The sequence below is a fragment of the Vidua macroura genome, chromosome 16 (assembly GCF_024509145.1).
Source record: "Vidua macroura isolate BioBank_ID:100142 chromosome 16, ASM2450914v1, whole genome shotgun sequence".
NCBI lineage: Eukaryota > Metazoa > Chordata > Aves > Passeriformes > Viduidae > Vidua > Vidua macroura.
In genome coordinates, this window is record NC_071586.1 from 11,011,565 (window position 1) to 11,036,341 (window position 24,777).

At 44.5% G+C, this 24,777-nt stretch overlaps 1 protein-coding gene across 2 annotated transcripts in view; it reads right to left on the reverse strand.

Annotated features, from left to right (window-relative positions):
• Nucleotides 1-9,912: 9,912 nt before the first annotated feature.
• Nucleotides 9,913-24,777, reverse strand: part of PRKAR1B (protein kinase cAMP-dependent type I regulatory subunit beta) — a 92,907-nt gene continuing 78,042 nt past the window's right edge. For both annotated transcript variants that reach the window (XM_053992298.1, XM_053992297.1), the window contains exons 10-11: nucleotides 12,858-12,939; nucleotides 9,913-12,441 (exon numbers count right to left, since the gene is read on the reverse strand). In XM_053992298.1, coding sequence (XP_053848273.1) covers nucleotides 12,269-12,441; nucleotides 12,858-12,939 — 255 coding nt within the window. In that variant the 3' untranslated portion in view covers nucleotides 9,913-12,268. The remainder of the gene's footprint in view (nucleotides 12,442-12,857; nucleotides 12,940-24,777) is intronic.

Sequence of the window (24,777 nt, forward strand, 5' to 3'; positions counted from 1 at the left end):
AGATACAGATAATCCTCCCCCAGTTAACACCACTCTGGCTGTGCCCTATGGAAATCTGTGTGCTGCCTGTGGGAGCTGGAGACATGAGGGTGCTGTGCTGGTCTAGAGACTGTCTGAAGGGGTTTCAGCAGGTAATAGATAGCTCAGGGTCACAAGAAGAGCTGCTGGAAACACTTTTCATGAACACTTTTGGAGAAAGTTATCTTTTGTGTTTGCATCTCACCTTACGCTTTGGTGCAGAGGACAGTTGGTAGCTATCGAAAACTAAAATATTCTGATTGTCACAGAGGAGAAACTCATAATTTTCCCTGAAAAACTTTCACACCGATTGGAAATTTTCTGACAAACTATTCAGCCAGAATGACCTTTTGTGCTGCAGAACAAACTGTGATGAAAATTTTTTCTACCAGGTTTTTCTCCTGACATTATGAATCCTGATGGGGGATTAGCTAACACAGCTCGTTATCAGCACATGCAGCATCAGAGAGGAGGACTTGGAGCTATGTGAGGTCTCAAAAACAACCATCTGATGCCAGCATGCAATTTGAGATGCTGCCTCAACCGAAAACGAGGATCCATGGGCTAAAGTTGGTGCTGATGTTAATCCCAGCTATGGGTGAAGTTGCCCCAAGGCTGAATTTGCCTTAAGAGAATCAAGCTGGGGAGTGGATTAACTTCTAAGAAACTCTGAGTGAATGAATTAGCAGAATTACTGGGTAGGGTCAGCAATGAAATTATGAGTCTACTGCAGAGGAAACAGGATGCATTTCTAAAGGGCTAAGAATGGCCCCTTTGCTAGATTTATGGGGCTGAGGTGATGAGCGCAGGGTCAGATAATAACCTTTCAAACCACCAAGGCAGACCAAATATGCTTTGCCACGGCCCGCTTGCTTTTCAATGCATGTGTGTCATGTTTGGAAAACAAGGCCTCGTCTGTCCCAGCCGAAACAGCAGCAACAAAATAACGCTGCTTGTTAGGGAAATGCCACCGCAGAAGAAGATAATTGAAACATTCAGGCTGGCAGTACATGGGGATAAAGGCAATAAATCCTGAAAACACACTGCCTTATCTCGGGCAGGAGCTGCCGGCGCTGCTCCTTGGCCAGCGCTCCGCCAGGCCGGGGAGGCCTCGTCGGGCCCGGTTATCCTGAGGGCCGGCCCTCAGCCAAGGCCACCAGCCTGCCATGAAACAGGGATGCTGAATCGCGACACATACCTGTCCCTCCTCGTGCTGCAGCTGCTCTGCCTCCCAGGCACAGGGGCAAGCATCTGCAAGGGGTTGGGGCGTGCCAACTAACCCCGGCTGCAGAGCGGCACAAAGCTGTGTCAGGGAGGTTTAGGGGGGATATGAGGAAAAGGTTCTTCACCCAGAGGGTGGTTGAACACTGGGACAGACCTCCCCCCTCCCAGGGAGAAGTGGTCACAGCACCAAGCCTGACACAGTTCAAGTGTTTGGAGAACGCTGCCGGGCACAGGGTGGAATTTTTGGGTTGTTTTATGAGGGGTCAGGAGCTGGACTCGGTGATCCTTGTGTGCCCACGGTTCTATGAAAACAGAGGTGTGGCTGGGAGGGACACACAGCCCCTCATGGAGCCATGCCAGGCTGTCCAGCACAGCCCTGGTGGGTGTCCAGCATCCCCCAAAGGGCTCAGTGGGCTGGAGCTGCTGCTCCAGTGCTCACAGCCTCCTAGGGCTTTCCTGATGCTTCCACAAGTCACTTTTCCAGGGACTCTGAATTTATCTTAACATTACAGAGACAAAGTGGGCAAGGAACCCCCATAATTCACCTACAAATCTGATATAACAATGATGCAAACTTTTCTTCTGGATTTATGTACAGCTGAAACATGAGCAATAGAGAGGGAAAGCCTGCAAACAAAACTAGTATCCTCGAGTCTTCTGCTTATTACGTGGCAACAAAGGTATGTGATGCTGCAAAGCTCTTGGCTTGTGGCCTCACCCTGCTCTCACACAAGTCCTGGAGAAGTTACGCAAGTGCAATGGGAATCCATGAATTTTGATGAGGAGTATCTCTGCTTCTCTCCTTTGTGCCAGGAGGCAGCACAGAGATGTGCTGCAAGGCAGCTGCATGGCAGTGACCACTTTATTACTGCCCAACAGGGCACCCCTGACTTTGTCCATCCAGCTTTCCACGCTCAGTGCCTGGTCTCCTGTTGTGGCACTGAGATTTTTCTGGGAGTGGTTTTTCAGCTGCCAGCCAAGGCAGAAGCAAGGCCCAGCCCTAGCCAGGCAAAGAGGATCCATGATGGGACATGGGCTCCAGGGAGCACATCTGGGCTGCAGGGCAGCTCCCCTGTGAGGTTTATGAGAATCCACCCTCTGCCCCTTTACTTGCTTTGATGTTCTTCAGATGGAGACAGGATTTACAAATGTTTGACTGTAGGAAATAAACGTAAAGGAGAACACTATTTCTCTCCTTGCTTCTTTCCCCCATCTGCTCAAGGATTTGATCCTGCAAGTACTGCTGAAACAAACCCATAGCCAGGGAGGAAATTATGTTTTTCAAGACCACTCCAAGGTGTGTAGTAGCACAGAGCAATCAGCTTCGGTCTGTGTTGCTTTGTGCTTGACAAGCAGCAGCCAGAGAGTCTCCAGGGAGACCTGCATTTCCTAAGGTGCCAGTACAACTCCTTACACGGAGTTTGAGGTCCTGAGGCATCGCTGTCAGACCCCAGCTCGCTATGGAAATGTTGCTCTGGAAGGATTACCTCTCTCTGCAAAACACAAACCTTTCTTCTTCTCTGCTGCAGTAATTTTTCTGCAATTATAACTTACACTGAGCAGCTCAAACTGCAGGCATTAACACAGCACAGGCTGCAGCCTCCCTTTACCTTCGGGTGGACAGCATGGATCAGACGGCATACGGATGGTTTCAGCATGAATCACTCACTGCCTCTGTAACCAACATTCCCATAACCTAAATCTATCAAAAAGAACATAAACCACATCAGAAGCCAGTTCTCAGATACTCATTTGCTAAGACTTTGGAAACCTCTTATATTAAACAGATCATCTCTTTACAGGAGCATGAAGCTGCCCTAATTATACAAAGGGACAATCTTCCTTCTGGGAAGGCTGTTTAACTTCTTCTGGCTTCCTAAAAAGCTATTGTCTTGTAAACTTAGCATTCCTTCACTGGCCTGGTAGACACAACATTCTCCATGTCCCAACCAAGTGCTGTGCAAGGAGGAGCAGGACCTGAGCCAGTCAGCCTGAACAGCCCCGGGCACAGCCCCACAGGGGCTGTTGCTGGCTGCCCTTGGAACACCCCATTCAGAGCATGATGTGCTGCCAAGCACGGTTCTGCCTTGGCTTTTGCCTGTGGCTCTTCAGCAGTGGCCTCTGGCCTGGATTTTTTTGGAAGGAAGAGGTCCTCTGGGCAGGCTGCTCCTTCACACCAGGAATCACTGTGGTTATAGGAACCTCACTGGGTGAGCAGCAGCTCTGCAGCATTGGTCTGATGGCTCTCAGGTTCCTCCACATGGCTGGAGATACAACGAGAACCCCAGATCTTTAGGAAGAGGAACAGCTTCATCACAAAGACTGCCTAATTTCTCACCAGCCACCAGGGCCAGGTCCACCCACATCAGCCACCCAAGGAGGGTGATGTCTCAGGATGGCAAACAACACCCTTGAAGCCCCATTTGCTTGCAAACCTTGCTTAGCTCTATTCTGCAGCTGAAAAACTAACTGTGAGTAGCAGTGGGGTGTCAGCTACTAACACCAAGTCACATCTTCTAGGGAGGACATTACTTGCATGTTATGATAAATCGAGGTGCTTTTATTTGGCACCAGTAGCTTTTATTATTGTCTTCCTTCATCTGTCATCAATACTGTGTTCAGTTTCTGCTTGTGTACATGCTCTGGTAGATGTCATTGTACAGCTGACAGGCCTTAAATTCACACTTTGTGGGAGGCATATTTCTTTCCGAAGGTTTTACATCACATTTAAAGGTAGCAAGTCACAAAATAAAACCATTGTTGCAAATATCATTTGAAGTTAATCTTCATATAATCCACAGTAAATATTTATGTGCAATGCAATAGTGGCTAGATTTGTTTACAGTTTGAAATTGTTAGAGAGGATTCCATATAGATTAGTCAGCTAATCTGCTGTAATCTGCTTAAAAAGCTACTGAAATGGGTTTTCTTTCACTGAATCATGTTAGCCCTCTCTATGTAGTGACTTCAGATAGGGAAGGGATTCAGGCACAAAAGGGCATTTACCTTGTGGGTGCTCACAGCATTGCTCGCATTTCAGGAGAGCCATAAATTTCCCCTTCTGCCTTAGAGAACAGGACAGCTGCCATGACTGAATTTAAACTGAGATGAGTGTCAGGCTCTTCTATCCCATTTCCTTGCTGCAGCTTTTGAACTGTATCGCCTGGGGATAAACTGATCTTTGATGAGGCACCTGCACGGTGTCTGCACAGAAGTCATCCTTTCTGAATTTATTCTGTTTTATTTCACTCTCTCCTAAGGAGATCTACAAGAGGTGCCTTTATCTAGCATGGTCCTGGATTAATAAAGAAAGCATCCCATATTCTTTACTCACAACTCACCTTTGTTCACAGCGGAGTTGCAGCTCAAGGTGGAAAAAGATTTTAGAAACTCACTGTACTTCACAGAAGGTCTCTGGGTGATGTGGGCATCCATGGGACAGGTGTGTCTCCTCTGGGCTGTAAGGTCCAGGCTTGGACCTCTAATAGCCCAGTGAGTGAAAGGCAAAGCCTGGGCAGCAGAGATCTTCCTCCAACCAACTGAGCAACAACTTTGTCTGGGATGCTCAGCTAACACATGGCAGAGATGATGTGAGTAGTGACAGAATCCCATTCTGTGGCTTTCACAAGTATTCAGAGGTTGGAGTATCTCTCCAATCCCTTGTTCCTGGTGTGGGGATGCTCACACAGAGGTGGCCTCACGGATACCAGGTGATGGCTGCAGCGTGGGTGAGTCCTGAGCTCTCTGCATCCTGTCTCACCAGGACATAGGCAGGAGCCAGGCAGGGAACAGCCCTGCTGGGAGAAAATGGGGCTGAAACAAGCCACCCTGTGGATATGAGGCCAATTTATTTCCCATTTACCCACCACACCTGGACCAGCCACGTGGACGATAGGGTTACCTGTGGCTCCCTGCCCACCACTGGTTTTAAATCCCAACTCCTGCCCCCTTGCACTGGGAAGGCTGGGCACCTCCTGCCTTCAACCTGCTCCTCCATCCAGGTTTGAGCAGTGGCTGCAGCCCAGCTCTGCTTCTGGAGGTTGAGACCTGGAACCTCCCCAGGGAAATCTGGGGAAGGCAAAACACACCTTGTGTCCCCCCATAAACAGCAACACCAGCAGAACTGTGGCTCCCAGTCTAGGAGGGGACCTGGCCCATCCCCTGAGTGACCCTCTGGTAAATACATCAGCCTTTGGTGTCGGGGCAGTCACTTTTCTCCCTTTCAGACATCCCCAGTGCCGGTAGATCATTTCAGTGTGGGTCCCTCTGAATAAAACATTCATCCACAGTCCTTCCCCCACCCCGTCCTCAGCAAGGCCTTCACGAGTTGAATACGGTGGCTCGGCTCCAGCACACACAGCTGCCATCACTGCTGCAATTCTTTTGCCTTGAGAAAAAGCATATACAATTTAATATGCTCCTGGCACAACAGCTTTTCTGTAGCTGAGGAGGCGGGTTTGTTTATGGCTATTTTGATAGGGCAGCTTTCATCCGGACACAGGTTCTGCTGCATCTCCCCGCCTGCACAAGGGCGCCTTTGTTGGGCTGGTTCTCATGTTCTTCTACCCATTTTGGTACCTTCTTCTGTTCCCTGCAAACCCAAGGTTTAAAAAACCCTCCTTGCTGGTCATGTTATTCTTTAAAAGCTAGATCCTGGGCTAAGAGCCAGACATGAAGGCAATGGAAGAGGGTGTAATGCTTTATTGGATATGTGTCAAGGATACGAACCATTGTGCCATCTCATGGGAATTAGGCCCATGGAGCAGAACTCATGATGCTTGTGGTGGCTGTTAGCAGTGACTTACAGGCTTTCCAGGCTGGGGAGCAGCTCTGTTGCTTTCTCAGACATCTTCTGTCTCACCAAGAGCCATATGAACCATGCACAGGGGCACAACTCCTTCCTCCAGGCAGGGCCAAGGGCTTTTCCATCTCTACAGGAGCTGGCGCTGAGAGATGCAGATTCCCTTCCAGGCAATTCCCAGAGTCACCCTTACGCAAGTTAAACTGTGAACAGTGACACATCTCCCTGCTTCACTCTCCCATGGCACCTCAGCTCCCCAGGCAGGGTGGGGTGCAGGAGATTCACCTGGGGCTGGGAAGTCTCAATCAAACAACCCCGAGTCTGCAAGCCCAGCCAACTCCTTCTATTTGGCAAGCGGCTTGAGCTGCCCCTGGTTAATGAGGAGAAACAATCTCTTGTGTTTTCCAGCTGCTGACTCTGTTCCCTCTCACTACCACAGTGGAAATAAATGGTGGGAGGGTTTAGCCAGCACTAATTCATTGCCACGTTCAATCTGAAGCCACTGTGACTTTGTGCTTGGCCCATAAACACAAGGGAGAAAATGAAACCGGATAGAAAACACTACGGATCATCCGATCATCGTAAGCACATGGGAACGAAACAGAGTCACTCTGTAGTGCACATGAATTCCACACATGTGGAGGAATGCAAAGCAGCTATTGTACCCCCACTTTGCAGATCCATTTCACTGTTTCCCAGTTTATCTGGAATATACATACTGCATGGTACTGTACGTCGTATTTCACTGCTATGCACCATGATGTCTTCTAATGGAACAATCGCCATGCTTGTAGTCTAAGGGCAATACAAAAGTGCTTTCAAATAATAACAATACATATTCTGTATAAAGAGGATAGGGAGTAGCCATTTCCCAGAAAGGCTTGATTTCCCTGGAGCCAGCAGTATGAACATCCAGAGCGCCAGTAACAGCAGGCAGTGGTGAGAAATTCCCTACCTCATCATCAGTCTATACATCCTGTTTCCAACTGCCTGCTCTGGGAAGAGTGGAGGCTGTCAGCACCCACCGAGGGTAAGGTGAATGCACCCAGTGAGTCTTGGCAGTACGAGGCTCCATTTATCCCACTGGGGCTTGGGTGGGGGGCACTTTGTTGGCAAAACAACTCTCTCGGCTTTGAACCGAAGCTGTGAGCAGAGGAGCAGCGTTCTCACAGCCCAGCTCCCAGAGATCACACAGCAGCACAGCATCTGCCAATTCATTCAGCACTGCTGGCCCATGCAGCAACATGGCACGCCACTGTTCCACGTTTGGAGGCAGTTTATACTGGAATAGGAGCAGTCTTCTTGGGTAACATGATTATTTTTTTCCTCCATAGGATCTCACAACTTTTTAAAGGGAACACTGCACACTTCAAATTGCTGAAGCACAGGAACATGGGAAGTATGCTGCAACTGGTCTGGGCTGTGGAGGCTGTCTGTGATACTTGTGCAGAGAATGACTTGAAAACAAGAATTAAAGCACAGCTGGGGAGGAGCTGACACACTCAGAATGGAAAAGTTTCCCTTGTACATCTGAGATAGGAGTCAAAGCAGCCCAAGGAGACACTCATGCTTTGCTTGCCTTGCCTAGGCAAAATGCAGCCTCTTTTTTACAAACTCAATCCAGATTTTTAGACATCAGAAGAATCACTCTGGTATTGGAGCCTGATCAAGCACAAAAAACATCCTCAGCCTTCAGAAAAATACCAGATGGCTGCAGATGCCAGCTCCTTTGGCCAGGCAGTGTTTTGAGAGAAAAGGCCAGCTTGTTGTGGAGTGCTGCATCCCAGATACAACTCTGCGGAGCAGCAAAGAGCCACAGAGAAATCCCTGGAGGAGGAGGAGCATCCAAGCCAACGTATTCCCGTAACATCAGATTTTCAAGGCTACACATATGCTTGTATCCAAATATGCTCTCTTTCTCCAGAGGGAAGAGGGACCTACAGAAGTGACTCTGTCTGGAAATGTTCTTATGAGTTTCTGAGCAGTCGTGTGCACTTGAAGCTCCAGTCAGAGTTGCCAAATCATTGGAAACAAGTTACAAAAACATGCCTGGCAATGTAAGAGGGGATAATTTGGTCTCTACATAGTGAACTGGTCTTAGGAATATCAGCTGTGAAACTTCAAGCAGTCACCTACTCTTTGTAGGTTCTCAGTTACCTACTCTTTGAGGAGGTCATCATGGCGTTGCTGCTGCACAGGATAATATCTTCTTTGCCCTACAGAAATGGGTGCAAAGAACAAACACTTCTCCCATAAATAGGGCAGTGAAAGGATTTATGCACCATTTAAGACTTAAAACTGAATGGGATGCACACAACTTGTGCAACTTTCACAATAGGAGAAATGTCACCCTTTGTGTGGTGACTTCACTTCCAAAGACCACTGACTGCAAGAAAAACAGCCCAGCAGCCAATAACCAGCTGGGGTTGCTTGGTTCTCCAACAGCTCTTGTTTCCCACCAATACCTGAATAGGTAACATGGTGTCAGGCCGTGTTTGCTTGATGATCAAGAAAGGATTCACAGGATTCATGTGACTCAACGACTTTAGCACCACTTTAGCACCAATGTAGTGCCACGAAGCAGTGGGAGTGCCTGAGCCAGCCAGAGTAATGTGATACACACACCAAAGCCTGGTCAGCCACATGGCCTTGTAAAAACCTGAGGTGCAATTAGTTTCCATTAAAAAAAAAAAAAAAGTCTTTTCTTTTGTCTCAGGAGTCCTGAAATGTCTGTGATACAATTAAAACCGACCAAAAAAGGAAGGACAATGAGGAGTGGTGAGATGCTCATTTCTGGGGAGCGTGGGCTGGTAATGTCCGCCTGGACGGACCTCAGAGAGAATGGTCACTTTTGATTACTGCATAATGTGAGTAATTCTCTGGAAAGACCAGTCCTTCCCTCCTGAATCGTAGCAAAGGGGGGAAAAATAACACATTCCAAAAATGGAAAGCTGCACAGCCCTTGGATGTCGGAGCCGCCCAAGATTTCTGTGCAGGGGCCACCACACAGAAGCTGCAAGGAGTGAGCCACTGGCCCTGCCCTCTGCTCTGGGGTGACAGCTCCAGCTCTGGAGCCAAACTTGGACTGTAACACACCTACTGAAGTGGCCACCCAGAGCTCTGGTAGGTGGGATGACACTAACAGCACATGGAACACCTCGTCACCCAGAAGCCACGCTCTCCAGTTCTTCAACCCATGTCTGCACCTTGATGCATGAGGTACAGGTGGTTCCTTTGGAGGCTCTGCCTACTCTGAGAAGTTTTTCTCAGTGTAGCTCCTGGCCAGCCTGTGGCAAGAACACAAGCCGTGGAAGCAGAACAATACATCCCTGGTGCCAAAAATGGGGCTGTGCTTCAGTCCCAGGGCAGTGGCGGCTCTAAAAATCCATGTGTGTCCAAAAGTTGAGAGGAATGACTGGGACAGATGCCTGATGTGGTTGGGACCGTGGGCTTTGCCTGTGATACTGGGGGAAAAGGAGCAGCAGTGGTATTTGAGAAGGAAAGAGCCTGTTTTTTCCCAGGTGTACACCCTGGCCGTACAACAGGCTCAGCATCAGTCCTGAGGGTTTCACAGCTGGCACCTGGACAACAACAGGAAGGTCCAAGAGACTCATCGGACCCCTATTTCTTTATATAGACATATATGGTTACATTTAAACAGATGATTTTTTTTCCTTCATGCTAATCCTCCACAAAACCAGTTTGGTTTCCATTACTATATATAGCACTGGGAATCTTGGTCTATTTTTTGTCCCTTTGCATCTGATTATTTTCAGTGGAGCTCAAAGTTTTGATGATATACAGATTTTAACTGGAACATGACATCTACTCACACAAACTTCCATTAGCAATAAACTCACAATGGCCACTTATAACGTAGAAGAATTTTATTCATACCATAATCCTGTCCCATCATCCACTGCAAATATTACAATTATCTTCAAAATGTCACTGAATATCATTTTGTTCCACTTAAAGCACAGGAATCCTGGTGTTAGACAGTTACATTTCTCTTGAGATTGCTTATAACAGAACCATAATTCAAATGTATTTTCCATGAGCTGTAAAGGTTTAAAGCAAAGAATCTGCAGTGTGTCTGTGTGCTCAAGTAACTTCTAAACAATGAGGCTTATACTTGGTATTTGACAAGAGATGTGTCCTGCATATTATGCGAAATATTCACAATTTTTTTACCAACACAACAGAAATGCAACAAGTAAAAGAACATACTTGAGTGACTGGTAACATTTAAAAAATATTTCTTTTAAAAATTGCACAAGAGAATACAAAAACAGTGCAGCAGATAACCAAATGCGTATACATTGACATATCTATATAGAATGGGGGTCTGCCTATATAAATGTACGTGATAAAAATTGCAAGGTTGGAAACTGTGAATGGTCATATTTAATAACACGTGCAAGAGGCATAACGTAATCATAATAAATAGCAGCAATGAATATACACTAACAGGACCACTGAAATTATGCTAAAATAAATTAAGCACCTTTAAGTGATGAGAAGAGCGTGAAGCTGAGAAGCTTTTTAGCTCTGTGAGAACCACTGTGGGCAGCTACTGGAATATTGGGCCCTTGGTGGGAGTCAACAGGAAAGTGTCCAATTAGCATTTGTTAATTCTAAAGAAAAAAGCAATTGTGTGTCAGTAGGACTCATTTTAGCCATATAGCCAAGGTCAGCTACACCTGTAGTTTCAAAAGGGAGATTTGGGCCGTATTTCACTGCTTAACCCTTGGCATGTCAAAGGTACAGAAAGCTTGTATTTACTTATAAGAAAGTTATTGTAAAGAAGAAGTAGAGTTTTGGCCCAAGTGAAGGGCAGGCAGTGCTGTTTAGAGTGGCTGAGATGCAGAGCTTTGCTGCTGCTGGCAATGACAAGTTTACCTGCAAAGGTAAAGCTTTGCAAATCATAGTCCCAATGATCCCATCCTTGAGGGCAGCAATGATCCCCAGCCTTGAGAGATCTGCAAAAAGCCCCATTCAGAAGGAGCCCCGTGTGTAGGCAGGGCAGCAATGACTGCCAGCAAGGCCATGAGACCCCTGGAGGGACCTGGGCTCCAGGATCCTGATGCTCTTTGTTACACAATACCTGTCTTTTGGAGGAGAAGCAGCATTTTGAAGCACTTATTTGGCTTTCAGAAAATTTTAAAAAATTCTAAAATGTAGTCATATGCTAGAAGAAAGGCATTTGAATTTAATTAAGTGGACCTTATTAAAAACAAGCTACTGTATTTGTCCCTGAAGTGCACCTGGCACCATCTCTTCAGCATTTCATGTAATGTTCAGAGAAGTGGCTGAGGACATTCTGCTGAGTTTTGAAGCCAACTTAATTCAGCAGAGAAGCGCCCACTGGACTTCTAAGGACTCTAATGTAAATCCTCGTTTAAAAAAGGCTGAGGACTTAGGTCCTAAAGGCTCCATTTGAATTCTTACAAAACACTGTCCCTTGACTTCTTCACTCAGAAGACTGAAGCAGGCTGTTTGCCTGAGCATATCCTACAAAGCAGACCCAAAAGGGTTTGTGACATGGAGGAATATGGCCCCTATATTTAAGCCACAAACAAAATCACTCAAAAAGCTTTACTTTTCCCTGGCTTGCTGGAATGATCAAAAAGCTTCCTCCAACCTTCCCCCTTAAATTGCATCTCATCAATGAGACTGCCACTCATTCCGTGAGATTTCGGAACCCCCCAGTCCGTAACCAGTGAAAAGTCTTTTAGAAGTGACAGGCAGAGAGATATCACGGAATCACAGACTGGTTTGGGTTGGAAGGGTCCTGAAAGGCCATCGACTTCCAACCCCCTGCCATGGGCAGGGACATCTTTCACATCACACGATCAAAGAACCTTGAGAAAAGTTGAGTAAGACCAGCTTTAAAGATAATAAAGAAAACAGAAATTCATATGTATTTTAAATAGTTGAACCCACAGTTTTAACCAATATGAACCAACAATGGGTAAAAATCTTGTCTGCAAGCCAAGAGCCCAAAAGAGCCCCAATCTTCCTCAAAGCTAGTCTTACCCAAACAGTTATTGTTCCATTTCCATGATACATGAGATTTGAGCTGACATCCACTAGGTGACATAAACAGAAAAAAATACACATAAAATGCAAACTTCTTTTTTTTTCTTCATAAAGCTGTGGAGCTGCACAGAGCAAATTTTAAGTGCACAAGGTCACATGAAGGCAGCTTTCCAGAGGAATCATTTAGACAGTGAGCGAAATGAAGCTGTTGTATCTCTGAATGTTTCTCTTGAGGATCTCGGAGCAGGGGCCGAGCACTCGTTCGAAGCGGGGCCGGTCCAGCTTCACACACTTGAGGGGTCCACGTGCCACCACTGTGGCTGCCCGGGGCCGGTTGAGCAGCAAGGCTATCTCACCTGGAAAAGAGACAACACACTGCCACATGCCCTCCTCTCTTTCAGAGGGTGCATATTGCACCATCCCATTGCTCTGCTAGTAGAACATCTCCCTTTATATATCTCTTGATAGACACTTTACATAATTCTGCTGACAGTACAAATGCATTACACATGCATAATGCATGTGTGTAAAATGCCTTTGAAAACAAATGCTTTCAGACTGTTTTGCTGATTTGGGATCTGTCTCCTGTCAGCTACGCTGGTGTAAACCATGGAATGGATTCAGCTTCCCTGAAATCTCAGAGCATCGCTGAGAGCAGCGGCTGACCTGTGCATAACCCCTTGCATGTAAGAGTGGAACACTAATTAAGACAATAAGTGCTTGACCCAGACGTGCCTGTCTTTCTGAACCATGCTTAGCTGAATTTTCTTACCAAAATAATCTGAGGGACCAAGTCTTCCAACCTCAACGTACTCCTCATTGTCAGACCTGCGCTGCAGGACGGAGGCTGTGCCCTGGGAAGAGAAGGGCAGGGAGTCAGTTGGCTTTGCTCAAACATGTTCTGTTTAAAAAAGTACCCAGGCCTGAGTATTTCCTTTTGCATATCCCACTCCTTCCTGATATATGATTGAAAGGAATTAAAGGATCAAAAAAAAAAAAAAAAAAAATCCATCAAACAATTTCTCTGTTATGAATTGTTTGGATGCAGACATGTTCAGCTCATAAAGAGGAGAACAGGACAGAACCCAGGAACAAAGTGCATCATGCTTTAACATAAATGTATACTTTAATATAATTTTAAAATATGTTCTGTGTGGATGCAGAACCTTAGAGAGAGAGACACACACAGAAAATATTTACATTAAAAGAAATAAAAAGGAAATTTTCCCAATAATAATCCTGGGACGTGATTTTGTAAGAGCAACTAGAGCTTATTCCTCACCTGACCTATTGCTGAAATGGGTGGCAAACGACATTTTTAATGCTTGTTGTAACAAAGGGTGATTTTTTTTTAGAGGCTTTGCCCGCTTGTGGCCTGTAGTGATCTGGACACCTGCAAGTCAGTCTCTGGAGAGATGGAATGTGCCTTGTCTCCACTACCCTTAATAACTGCTGTACCTGACACGTGCTAATACATGTCAAAACTCAGTTACAATCTATTTAAACCTTCAAAGAGTTTTACATGCAGAAATATTCTGACCTGGAGGAAATCTTAAATTATTGTGGCATAAAGCTTTTGTAGAGGAACAGGGAAGGTATCTGCTTTTCTGGAAAAAAATTACAGCAGCATATGAGAATATCTTCTGAGTCCAAACCAAAGCATAGGGAAAGGCCAAATGTTAACATATTTTGATTTTAACTGAAAAAAATAAACCTCCCTCCAGTGCAGAGTGTTCAGTGAACATTCACTGTCTGCAAATATCCTGCAGTGTCCTTCCACCAAAAGAAACTTGTGCACCCCTCCAGTAGGTAGATTTTATTTCTTTTGTCAAGTTTCCAAAAAAAAATCCTTTTCCTTGATATAACTAAATTGTTCCACCAACACTGCAGTTTCCCAAGATCTTCCAGTAAATCTGCAAGGGCATGAAAACGCAGAGATAGCGTGATGAGCGTTGTCATTCACACTTGCTGCAGCTTTCAGAGCAGACCCACATTCACAAGCAGCATTCTCAGAAATACCCCACACAGGGAATAATGCCTGCATCCATCCCTTTCTTGCCAAACTTTGGATCAGGTGCAGCTCAGTAAATTGATGTTGTTCTCATTGCTTTTACAGTGTAGATGGATTCAGCTTCAGAGTCACTTCCAGCCCCTATCCTCCTCTCATCTCCATCTGGAGCCTGGCAAAAACTGAACCCCTTGACCCAAATAGCTGCCTGCAATCCGTGTCTCCAGTTCCTTTCCCAAAACTCATTTTTTAAAAAATCTTTTATTACAGATGTTTTATTACATAAAACAAAAAAAAAGTCCCTGAAGTAATCATAGTGACCACCCAGGTCAAATGAAGAAAGGACTCAATTCCGCACTGCTCACCTTCAGCATGTTGCTATAAAGGTAATCACAATATCAAGCAATATTGCTTTCATCTCCCTGAGTGTCAGCCTTTATTGTGGCTAATATTTTTCTGACAGGGTCCATGTGATATAGGACTCCAATAAGTCAGCCTTCTGAAGCAATTTCTTCCACTGTTCCACTACAGTCAGCCTTTTTAATCCAAGAAACACCATATCTGCTGGAGAAGGACAGATGTGTCTGGCCTCCACAATAAACACTTGGCTTGGCAGGATAAAGCAGTGCATATTCCAGATCCATATTTTTTCCACTCTTGTTTTAACAGTCACATTGGCTTTTCCCGTTGCCCAGTGAGAGCAGGTCTATCTCAGAGCAAAACAAGCTTCCTGAAGCCCTGACAGAGAGCACCCAGATGTCAGCTCTGATTACACTGCCTGGCCCCTCACTGCAGCAGCCACCAGCTCCACAAGTACATCCTGGAACATTGTCAGAGTGACCTTCAGGGGAAGGCTGTCCACCCTGGGAAACAAAGATGCTTTTATAATTGCCTGTCTTTATCACCTTCACTTTGTGTGTCTTATCTCTGGAATCAGCACTATTCTGACTCTAGTAGAGGAGGAGTCCAGTTGTAGCCAAACATTGTAAATGGGGCAAAAATACTACAGAAATAAAATAATAAAGAACAAAATAAAATATTACAAAATAAAATAATGCAGAATAAAATATTACAGAAGCAGTCCTTCATTAACCATATATCTGATAAAGTTGTCATGAATTCAGTTTTGACCCCTAACCTTGCCCTCATCCCATGTTTTGTGGCTGTTTTTAACTTCATTTTACTTGTCACATACTTGTGGTAGAGTTTTTGATTTTTCTGTCTTTCTTGTGCTTTAGGATCCCCCACCTCCCACAGATGATAGGACTGAGTAAATCCTCTGGGCCCTGTCCCAGGAGGTAAGGGCATTTTCTAACAAGGGTTCAGGAGCTCATCACTCTCACTCCCAAATGCATTTGGTCTCTATTGGAAAGACTTCTCCTTAAATGACACACAAAACTTGGCAAGATGAATCTCTGAAACAAGCTTCATGATCCTACATTTGCAGGATCAGGCTGCTTAGTGCTGCTCAACTTAAAATGCTGCCTTGTACACTGATACCCATTTCAGCCTCCTACACCACCAAGCAAACCCTACAGAGCACGAACTCGAAGGCTGTCGGGAAGCTTGACACCATTAAATAAATCAGCCCTTTGTGATGATATTAAACTGAAGGCAGACAGGCATGTCTTTCTGCTAGCAGACACTTGGGAGTGAAATTATGGTCTTTGAGGGATCCAGGAATATTCTCTTTCAGTCACTGGGGAGTGCCTGTATTCCCAGAAACTGATAGCATTAACCTTCTCTCCTCCCCTCTGAGTAAATACAAGCCTCCAATTGCAAAAACAACAAGAGTAGGAGTTCCCAAAGCACTGTGCCATCAGCACCTCTCTGCCATCCTCACCCCACGCACCTGCCTGTTCCCTCTGGCACTGCTCCGGAGCAGTGCCGGGAGTGTTTATTTAACTCCTTCAAAATGCTTCAGCAGTTTGTTTTGCAAAAATTTATGCCTTAGATATGGCACCATGATTTAAGATATAAAAAATAAATTAAGGTTTATAATCCATGAGCTCCCATCCTCTCCAAAGTAATGAGATTTTGATAGATGTTTCACTTTTAAACTCTCACACCCTACAGATAGATGAGGGAGACATTCTAGAGTGTGGCCCATCTGGATCAACACTGGGATTCCCAGGCCTTATCCTGCAGGTACTTACAAGCACTAATTGCTTCAGGGGCCCTGTTTTTATATTTAAGTATGAATCCTATAGCCAGCAGTTGGCCTAAAGAGCCTGGTTACAAAAGGCAAGTATGATTCATGGTGCTAAAAAACTGAAATCCTGTATTTTTTTCCTCTATTCACTCCTAGGCAGCACAAGGCAGAATGTGGCAGCTCGTGTTACCCCTGGGTGGTTCAGGCAGTGCAGGATGGGCTTCACCAGGGGCAGGGGGTGGGATGAGAAACTGCACTGTTTCAGAAACTTTTTGGTTTAAAAGTCAGTCATACTGATTGTTTGGTTTTCTTGTTCTAACCACCCATTTTAAAGATATAGTCATAAATAAAGAATATAGTGAAACTCCACCTGGGGTAAAGGATAATTATTAAAAAGAAGATGTTATTAAAATTATAAGAAAATAGCTTCAATTTTCATAATCAGGATGTTACTACTTTATATTTCCAATTTTATTTCATACTTTTTTTACTTTCTGCTTTTTCTAAAAAAGCACAGGTGACATTTTTTTTCCCCATGGCCTCGAAATGTGACATTTTTATCCTAGTTTTGAGCTTAGAAAGTTTTTCTAGCCTATTTTATTTTCCTCTTCACCACCCAGCACAAAGGGCAGTGTAGTGTATGGAATTAGAGATGGAAAGGTCAGGCTGATCATCTGCGATTGCCATTAACTCCATCAATGGCAGCTCTGAACATACCTTTGCTCTTTCTCACTTTGTTAACCCGCACACTCCATAATTCACACGTTCAAAAGATAAGTTTCCCCTCTCTCCACAGCCACACAAATCCTCATTAATGTGTTGCTATCAAATCTTTGCACAGTTACTACAAAAGGAGAAGCAAGGGGCTGTGCAGTGGCACAAAACACTGCTGCTCCCATGGCGAAGCAGAGGGACTGGATGGAGCTGCAGCGGGTCTGAAATGAATTAAAAGATCTGTCACACAGTATGATTCTGGGAGGATTTCATTTAATTGCAGGCAAGATGAGGTTTGTGGAAGTAATATATTTTATTAGATCAACAAGCAGAGCTAGAAAAAGGGACAAGAGCTCTTGGGCACATGTCTGTCTTCAGGTTGCCTATTTCCACAGGTAAATCTAATAAAATCCACCATTCACCTGTCTGCAAACACTGTATGGGCCATGTTCTTACACTATAACAGCTACAACAATATTAAGTTGCATCTTACTTAATCATATCTGCTTCCATCTCCAAATCATTAACTTAATTTAAGGAGAGCCAAAAGCTCAAAATTTCCTGGAAATTCCTGGGAGCTGGAACTAGTTGATATTTAAGGCCCCTTTGAGCCAAACCATTCTATGATTCTATGAAACAGTGATTGCCTGGTGAATCTGGGAGGCCTGTCAGCCAATGCTTCACCCTCCACTTCAAAAAAGGGTCATACAAATCAGTTCACTTGTCAAGCAAATTTGGTCCAGTTTGGAAAACTCTCCCTTCTTGGCTATCCCTCCTGATGAGCCAGTTTTGATGGTGGGAACAGGCTGCCAGAGCAGCCCCAGGTTTTCACTGACTGGAAAAGTGGTGGCTGTTTGCTTTGCTTATCTTGAGCAAGTCAGTTATTTTCTGCTTCCACTAGAATTCACTATAAATACAGCACAAGGCAATGCCCAAAGTAATGAGCTGCTGAGAGCTTTTGAGAACAAATATGCAACATTTTACACATCCAGCTTTTTTAATTTGGTTGTGACTCAGTACATTTGGAGTTGCATTGATTTAATGGGATTTTTAGGAAGCCAACACGTTGGGAATTGGGTCAGGATTAATAATACAAAGTCAAAGGAACTCTAAAGGCAATGTTAGAGTAACAAGCTCTGCACCCTGATACTCACCCAGTCTCCTTAAGAGAGCAGTGCTGCCAAAAGCACCTTTACGCTGTCAGTGATCATCACTACATTGTCAATATAACGTTCATCTTATTGGCCATCATTCCCAACAGCACATCAAATTTTAGCAGAGATGGAAAGCACCTGTCACTGCTCAGCTGGCAGAGGTCCTGGACATCATCTCTACAGCCACCACTGATACCAAACAACCTGCAGGTTGCTGTGTGTTTTATATCACACCTGCATTAAACTGCCCTACATATGCCTAAACTCCCAGCTCTCTGCTATTCAGACATGTTTATATTAGTTTAGGACTATGGGTTTAGGAATAACACCCAGACCCGGGAGAGAGGAACAAAGCTGTCTAGAGCAGTCACCAAAATAGCCACAAACATTAAGGTACTTTTAAAGACGACAATCAATCATAAGCCAAGTGTAGCTTAAAACAGCAGAAAGAACTAAGCCACAGGGCATTTCCTAGGGATATACAGGAGGCCAGGGTTAAGGCCCAGACATGACTACACCCAGCCCATCATTAATCACCAGGAAATGCCTTTGTCTTGATCGTTCAGTATTTAAAATCATAGATGTCTGACATGGGAAGACCTTTCAGTCATTTTGTTCATCCTCCTACTGCAGTACCTCAGACAATCTTTCCCTTCAGTGTTTCTTTGATATAGCCTGCCTTAAACCTGTGCTGTACCTATGTATTCTTCTTGAGGTAAAAGAAATGCTGTTATTAAATGGAAGAAGTCAAGATTCACACAGAGAGAGACCAGTAAACACAGTGAAAAGCTAAAAGAAATTGTACCAGCTGCAATTTGCTTTGTGCATGAAGACCCCTGCAATACTCAGGTGAAATAAAATGGGTTTTGCACAAAGAAGTAAAAAATGAGATTTCTTGTTTTGTTAAGCATTGCCTGTTGAAAGACTTTAAGTTTTATAGTATATATTGACTTCAAATTCTTGCCCTTGAGCCACAGCAGCCGAGCTACCATCAGCCTAGACCACGCAGGTGTCCAGTAGAGGCATATCACATGTTGGGGCACTCATGACTTCATCATCATCACCATCATCATCATCATCCCCCATCATCAGACAGAGGGACACCGCAGCACCACTGCCACAGTAGTGCCACTCTTCTTCAAACCACCAGCTGCCAACTGGGACTGGGACGCCTGGGAGCAAGGGGATGGTGACAGAGGAATAAGGATACCAGCTCTGAGCCATGGGAGGAATCCCTTGCCTGGGGTGTGATCCCCCTTGGCTAGTTGTCCTGGCTCCATGCCCAGAAAACTGAGAAGTGATTGCACCACAGCCTTTGGGGTTTCTCTGCATTTTTATCTTTACTCTGTTCTGGGACTTTGGTCGCCCCTTCCATTACACATTCCATCACCTGTTCCAGGGCTGACAAGAAGCAGAGCTACTCAGTAAAGGTGGTCTCAGATGTTGGTTTTAATGAATCATCTCAGGGATACTTGGCCTTGACTAATCAGTAGCTTCTGTGGGAAAACAACTGAATTAATATTCATCTTGGTGCCAGATTTTAAAGACCGTCTGTGCCAAGCGCTGTGGATTATTGGCAACAAGGCCCTGTTTTCCTCCCTCAGACATGTCAGTGTACAAAGCAATAAAAGTCACAAAGGGAAAAAAATGTTGCATTTTAGAGATTCTTTCTTTCTACAAAGCTAGCCATTATCTTGCCTCTCTCTGAAGCCAGGAAACGTCCACTGAGTCAACATAAAAGTGACTTTATAATGGGTTATTCATCAACTGTTCATATTTGTGACTGACCTGACAGGGCTCATCTCCTGGAAGCAGAGAGCTACCACCTACAGCCAGGGCAGGGGTGAATGTATGGGAGAGAAAACACGAAAACAGTGCTGAACCTCCCTCACCCTGCCCGCAGAATCCTTTCTGGTGAAAATCGTTTTTAGCTGCTAATGCTGTTTTACAGCCCAATTACTCCTACCACCATCTGCTTCTTTGTGAAAACATTCTGTAGATGCTGAAGTAACCAGACCAAGCAAAAGGCTGAGGCAGACATTGTCATTAAAGTCTCATAAGTAATGCTGTGACCAGAGCTGGGAGAGCAGCTGTGGCCAGCGAGGGCAGCAGCTTCTGAGCAAGAAATAAAACTTGGAGTAAACTGGAGGAAGGAGAGAAGAGAGTTTATTACAGAGATTGGGAAAATCCCCCATCGAAAGCTCTCTCAGTTGGTGAATCTTGTGTATCCAAAGGACCAAATCCTGAAATTCAGAAGAAAAAACCTCACAAACTCAAAACTGCCTCATTCTGGAGCACACTGAGAAGGGTCTTGCGTGCTCCAGAAAACCCACACTGCACAGCTAATGAAGGAGCCCTAAGGGCTATATTCTTGCAGCAAATCTGCAGTCAACTCTATGATATCTTTGCAGAGGAGAGACAAAAGCTATTCCACTAAGGAATAGCTTTAACATGATCCAGAGAAAGGGATGAACTCCAGCAGGGATTGGGAAGTTCTCCATTTCTCTTCCTCTAGGTTGAGCACCACCATATTTCAGGTCTTGTTTACACTGCAGTGTTTTTGCTTGAAGACAGAGAAGCTTCCAGCTCCTGACACAGCAGATGCCTTTAATGTCAGTTCAGATTTAACATGCCTGAGGCCATAAAGTTTTTGTTCACCTTGACTAAGTGCTTTGAATCAGGGCTTGTGAGCTCAGGCTCCAGTGCCAAAGGAGCTTATGGGGATCCTGAAAACCTTGAGGGGTAAACAGCCTGTGCTGCTCTCCTTATTTCCATGGAGAGGCTTTTCATTCCCTGTGAACCTCCAATGCATTTGCAGACTGCCCTGGTAGGAAGACACTACTGGACAGGACTAAAGAGCACCAACCATACCCTAAAGTGGTATTAGTTCAGGAAGAAGTCACAGGCTGCTTTGAATACACAGAAAATCCTGCACTCCAATTTTCATGCAAATTCAAATGGGGCATGTATATATTAAGAATGAAACTGCCAATTACTAGCTTTGGGGTTTACTTCTCTGCACACCAAATGATTTCCCTGATTTCCACATATCCCATAGTGGTGCAGGGCCAGGGTGTGTCTGTCATTCCAGCATAAACTTCAATTTTATGGGTTTACAGATCAGATGTTTTAAATTACAGCTGAATGAGACTGGAGACTCCTACACAAGTTGTCATGTCAAAAGTGAACCGGGGAAACATTCATACATATTTTTTTTATGCTGGGTACAGCATGTGGAAAAAGAGGCTGGGAAAACTACTTTTAAGCCTTTGGGAACAGTATGGCTGCACTGCATCCTCCTGGGAATTGTGTTTGAAGAGGTAGATTTATCAATATCCCAAAGACAGAGTAACACAGCAGGTCCTGTGTGTACATCGTGGTGCTGACATAAGCAATGTCCTCACTCGCAGTGTCCTGGAAGACCACCAGCACATCACTCCTCAGCTGCCATTTCAGCCCTCAGGGACTGCTGATAGCATCATTCCTGGGACAGCTTTTATGTTAGAGCTAAGGATCAGCAGTTCTAGGGCTACTTTCCAAAAGAAGACAAATCCTTTGAACTATGTAGCCAAAGACACTGCAAATATTCCTTTAGCCAGTAAATAATCTTGGGTTTTTATTATTTGCCAACCTTTGATTTATGAAAGAGACCTTTCTACAAAAACAAGGGAAGAAATCAACGCATTTCTGCCAATACAAAGTGCAAGTGACTTCCACAGAACCTGCAGTATAAAATAACACCCATCATTTTTGGGTGGTAACATTTAACCTAAAGGAATAAGGATGGTCCACTAATGATGGGGTGCTGTCCACAGGCTCCCATTGTTTCTCTGCCTTAGACCTTCCATAAACAAAATCATGTAGGTCCTTTGAGGTGTTTAATTCCCATCATTTGTTTTTTCAGGAATGAAGAACTATCCCAATTCTTGTGCTCTCTGCTTCAGATCACACCATGCAACTCAGAGGTTGCTTCACACACCTCATGAGAAGGTGTGGTGAGGATAAAAACCCTGTGACCTTCATGAGATGTTCATGCAGGAAAGAAGGAATGAGCTGGTTAAAAGGTTACATTAAAAGGACCACAGTTATTAAAACTCTTACAAATGTTTAATTATAAAATTATTATCTCATACTATATGGACGGGCCAAATCCAGGTGAAAACTCTTTTCCATCACAAACTATTGGCTGTGCATGTTGCTTTTACCTCTTTTTCAAAAATACTTGTTTTCCTAATAAAAAAGCTATCTGGCATTAATGGTCTTGCAGAAGGATGAAGCAAGAGGACTTGATTTTGGTTGCGGACTCAAGATTGAGTCATGACTGGGTTTGACAGTATTTTTTAACTGTACATTTTTAAACTATTATATATTATTCTCCACTCTCTGGGTTCATAGCAACTCATGGCATTTACATACAGTTGTCCTGGTTTCTGCCACAAATGAGGAACAAAATCTGCAAAGCTTTAAAATAGACTAGAAATAGTGGCTAATCCGAAATTTCACAAAATTGTTAGGAAAATGCTCCCTCGTACATCACTTCTGAGGTTTCATGTTTTGCAGAATTCACCAGAGGTGACTGCACTGCAGTGGTTACTGGTGGGGCTGGAGAAAGAGCTGGAAGGAAAGGCCAAAAGCTGCAGTCACTGACAGCATGGCTGGTAGGAAGAAGAAAGGGAGCAGTCATTTGCTTCCTATGAAGCATTATCCCATGGATATGCAGCCTGATCCACTGCCCATGGAAGTTAGATTGAGTTTAACAAGAGCTGGACTGAGCTGACATTTTAGTCTCTTTGACTCAGCAAAATACTTCAGCTCCATCCCTCTCAGGATGGGACCCAGTCACACACCCAACTTTCCATCTTTGACGTCAACTGGCCATTAAAAATGGATCCTGAACACAGAGGAACTCTGTAGCAGGGCCAATGGAAATGCTGCTGCCCCAGCACAACTGGGTGATACCAAGAAAATCGAACGTCCCCTTCCTGTAAGAGCTCTGTGGGAAACAATGTCTGAGCAGTTAAAAATAAGCAGAGTACAGAGCCCTGGTGCCTGCTGGCTCTGTTTATTCAGGATATTTTGTTTATTGGGTACATTAGGAGTCGCTGCAGACTGCCTTTGACAAACATTTTCGGTATCAACAAAATCCTGGTAACACTAAGCAGTTCAGATTTGTAGCCTTTGAAACTCCTTTTCTAGACAACATTCATCTTCCTAATTAATAATTAATCGCACTGTGTTTTAAAGAGATTATCAGGTGTGATAGCAGAGTGTGCCTAAGGCAGTGACTTCATTATCCCTATGGAAGGAGTTTACTTTGTAGTTCTCCTGCCTGTCGCAGGGGTAGGTGCCAAAGGGGTCTCTCTTAGGTTAGAATGTCAAAGAGCAACGATTTAGGGCAGGAAACAATTGGGCTATTATTTTTCTTTTTTCTTTTTTTCTTTTCCTTCTTAAGGAGCTTTTAAATCATAAATCTTCAGATGCTCATTGTGTAATTTAAGACTCAAGTTGAGTTTTCCTACAGAAAGGCCCAATTCTGTGTAGGACCAGGTGCCCTTCTGAGGTTACCATGGCAGGAAGAGTTTACAAACACTGTTCCACCTACAGGCTTTGAACTGCATCTGTGCAGAGACGCTCCAGAGCGTGCCAGGAGTGTCAGCAGAGCTGGAAACACTGATTTCACCTACAGGACACTATCTCAAGTACACTCTCATCAAGAACTCACAGCGGATCCTGCCCAGACCGGAGCCAGTTTGTGGCCCTGACTTGAAATGTCAACAGCAAGCATGGAAGGAACAGCCCCCACCGAGGACTACTGGGCTGTTTCCAATGTGATCAGCCAAGGATAGTGCTGGAAAAATAATCACTACCAATTAATTTCACTCATTTCTTTCAATAAGGCAGCTCTATGCATTAATTCTGAAAGGCCTTCTGCACTATCAGTGGGTTTTTTTTCTCTTATTTGTTGATTTTGCTATTCCCATTGCCTGGTTTCGGTAGTGACAGATATTTATGCCTTTTCCCATTAAGCTTTTCCTCACCTTTAAGAAGTGTCATTAGGGTTGTTCCCACTGTTGGGGAAACAGGGAGGGCAATGTTCTGCCCACAGACTGAACAGGTGAGACTGAAAATCAGATGCCCTGACCACACCTCCTCTCTAACCAGCAGGGTAATAAAGAAGAATACAAATCCCCAGATTTCTATAAGTGCTTTTCACAAAGGACCCTCTGTAACTTACCACAAATCTGCAATTAACTATACTGGGTTTTAAAGCTAAAAACAAAAATTCAATGCCAAACTCCTTGATACCATGGGTCCATTTCTCCTTGAATTGTCTCCTGTGAATTATCTTCTATTTTTAGGTTTTTTATTTTTAGTCTGCTGCATGCGATTGCTGGGCAGCTCAACCAGCTATTAATTGGAAATGTTTTACTTCTCATGCAGATTTATTTCTATGCATTCTGCACCACTTCAACCAGCCTGTCCTGGGAGCAGATGACAGGCTGTACACATAAAGGGCAGCCACAAGCTGTGCTCTTCAGGCTCTCCGTGGCCCTGTCAGAAACCTTTTGCTGTTCTCTCCTCCTCCACCTGCACACGTTTGTGTCTGTGCACACATTTTTCTTAAACCATGTCAAACTTTATGAGTATTAGGGCCATATGGCAG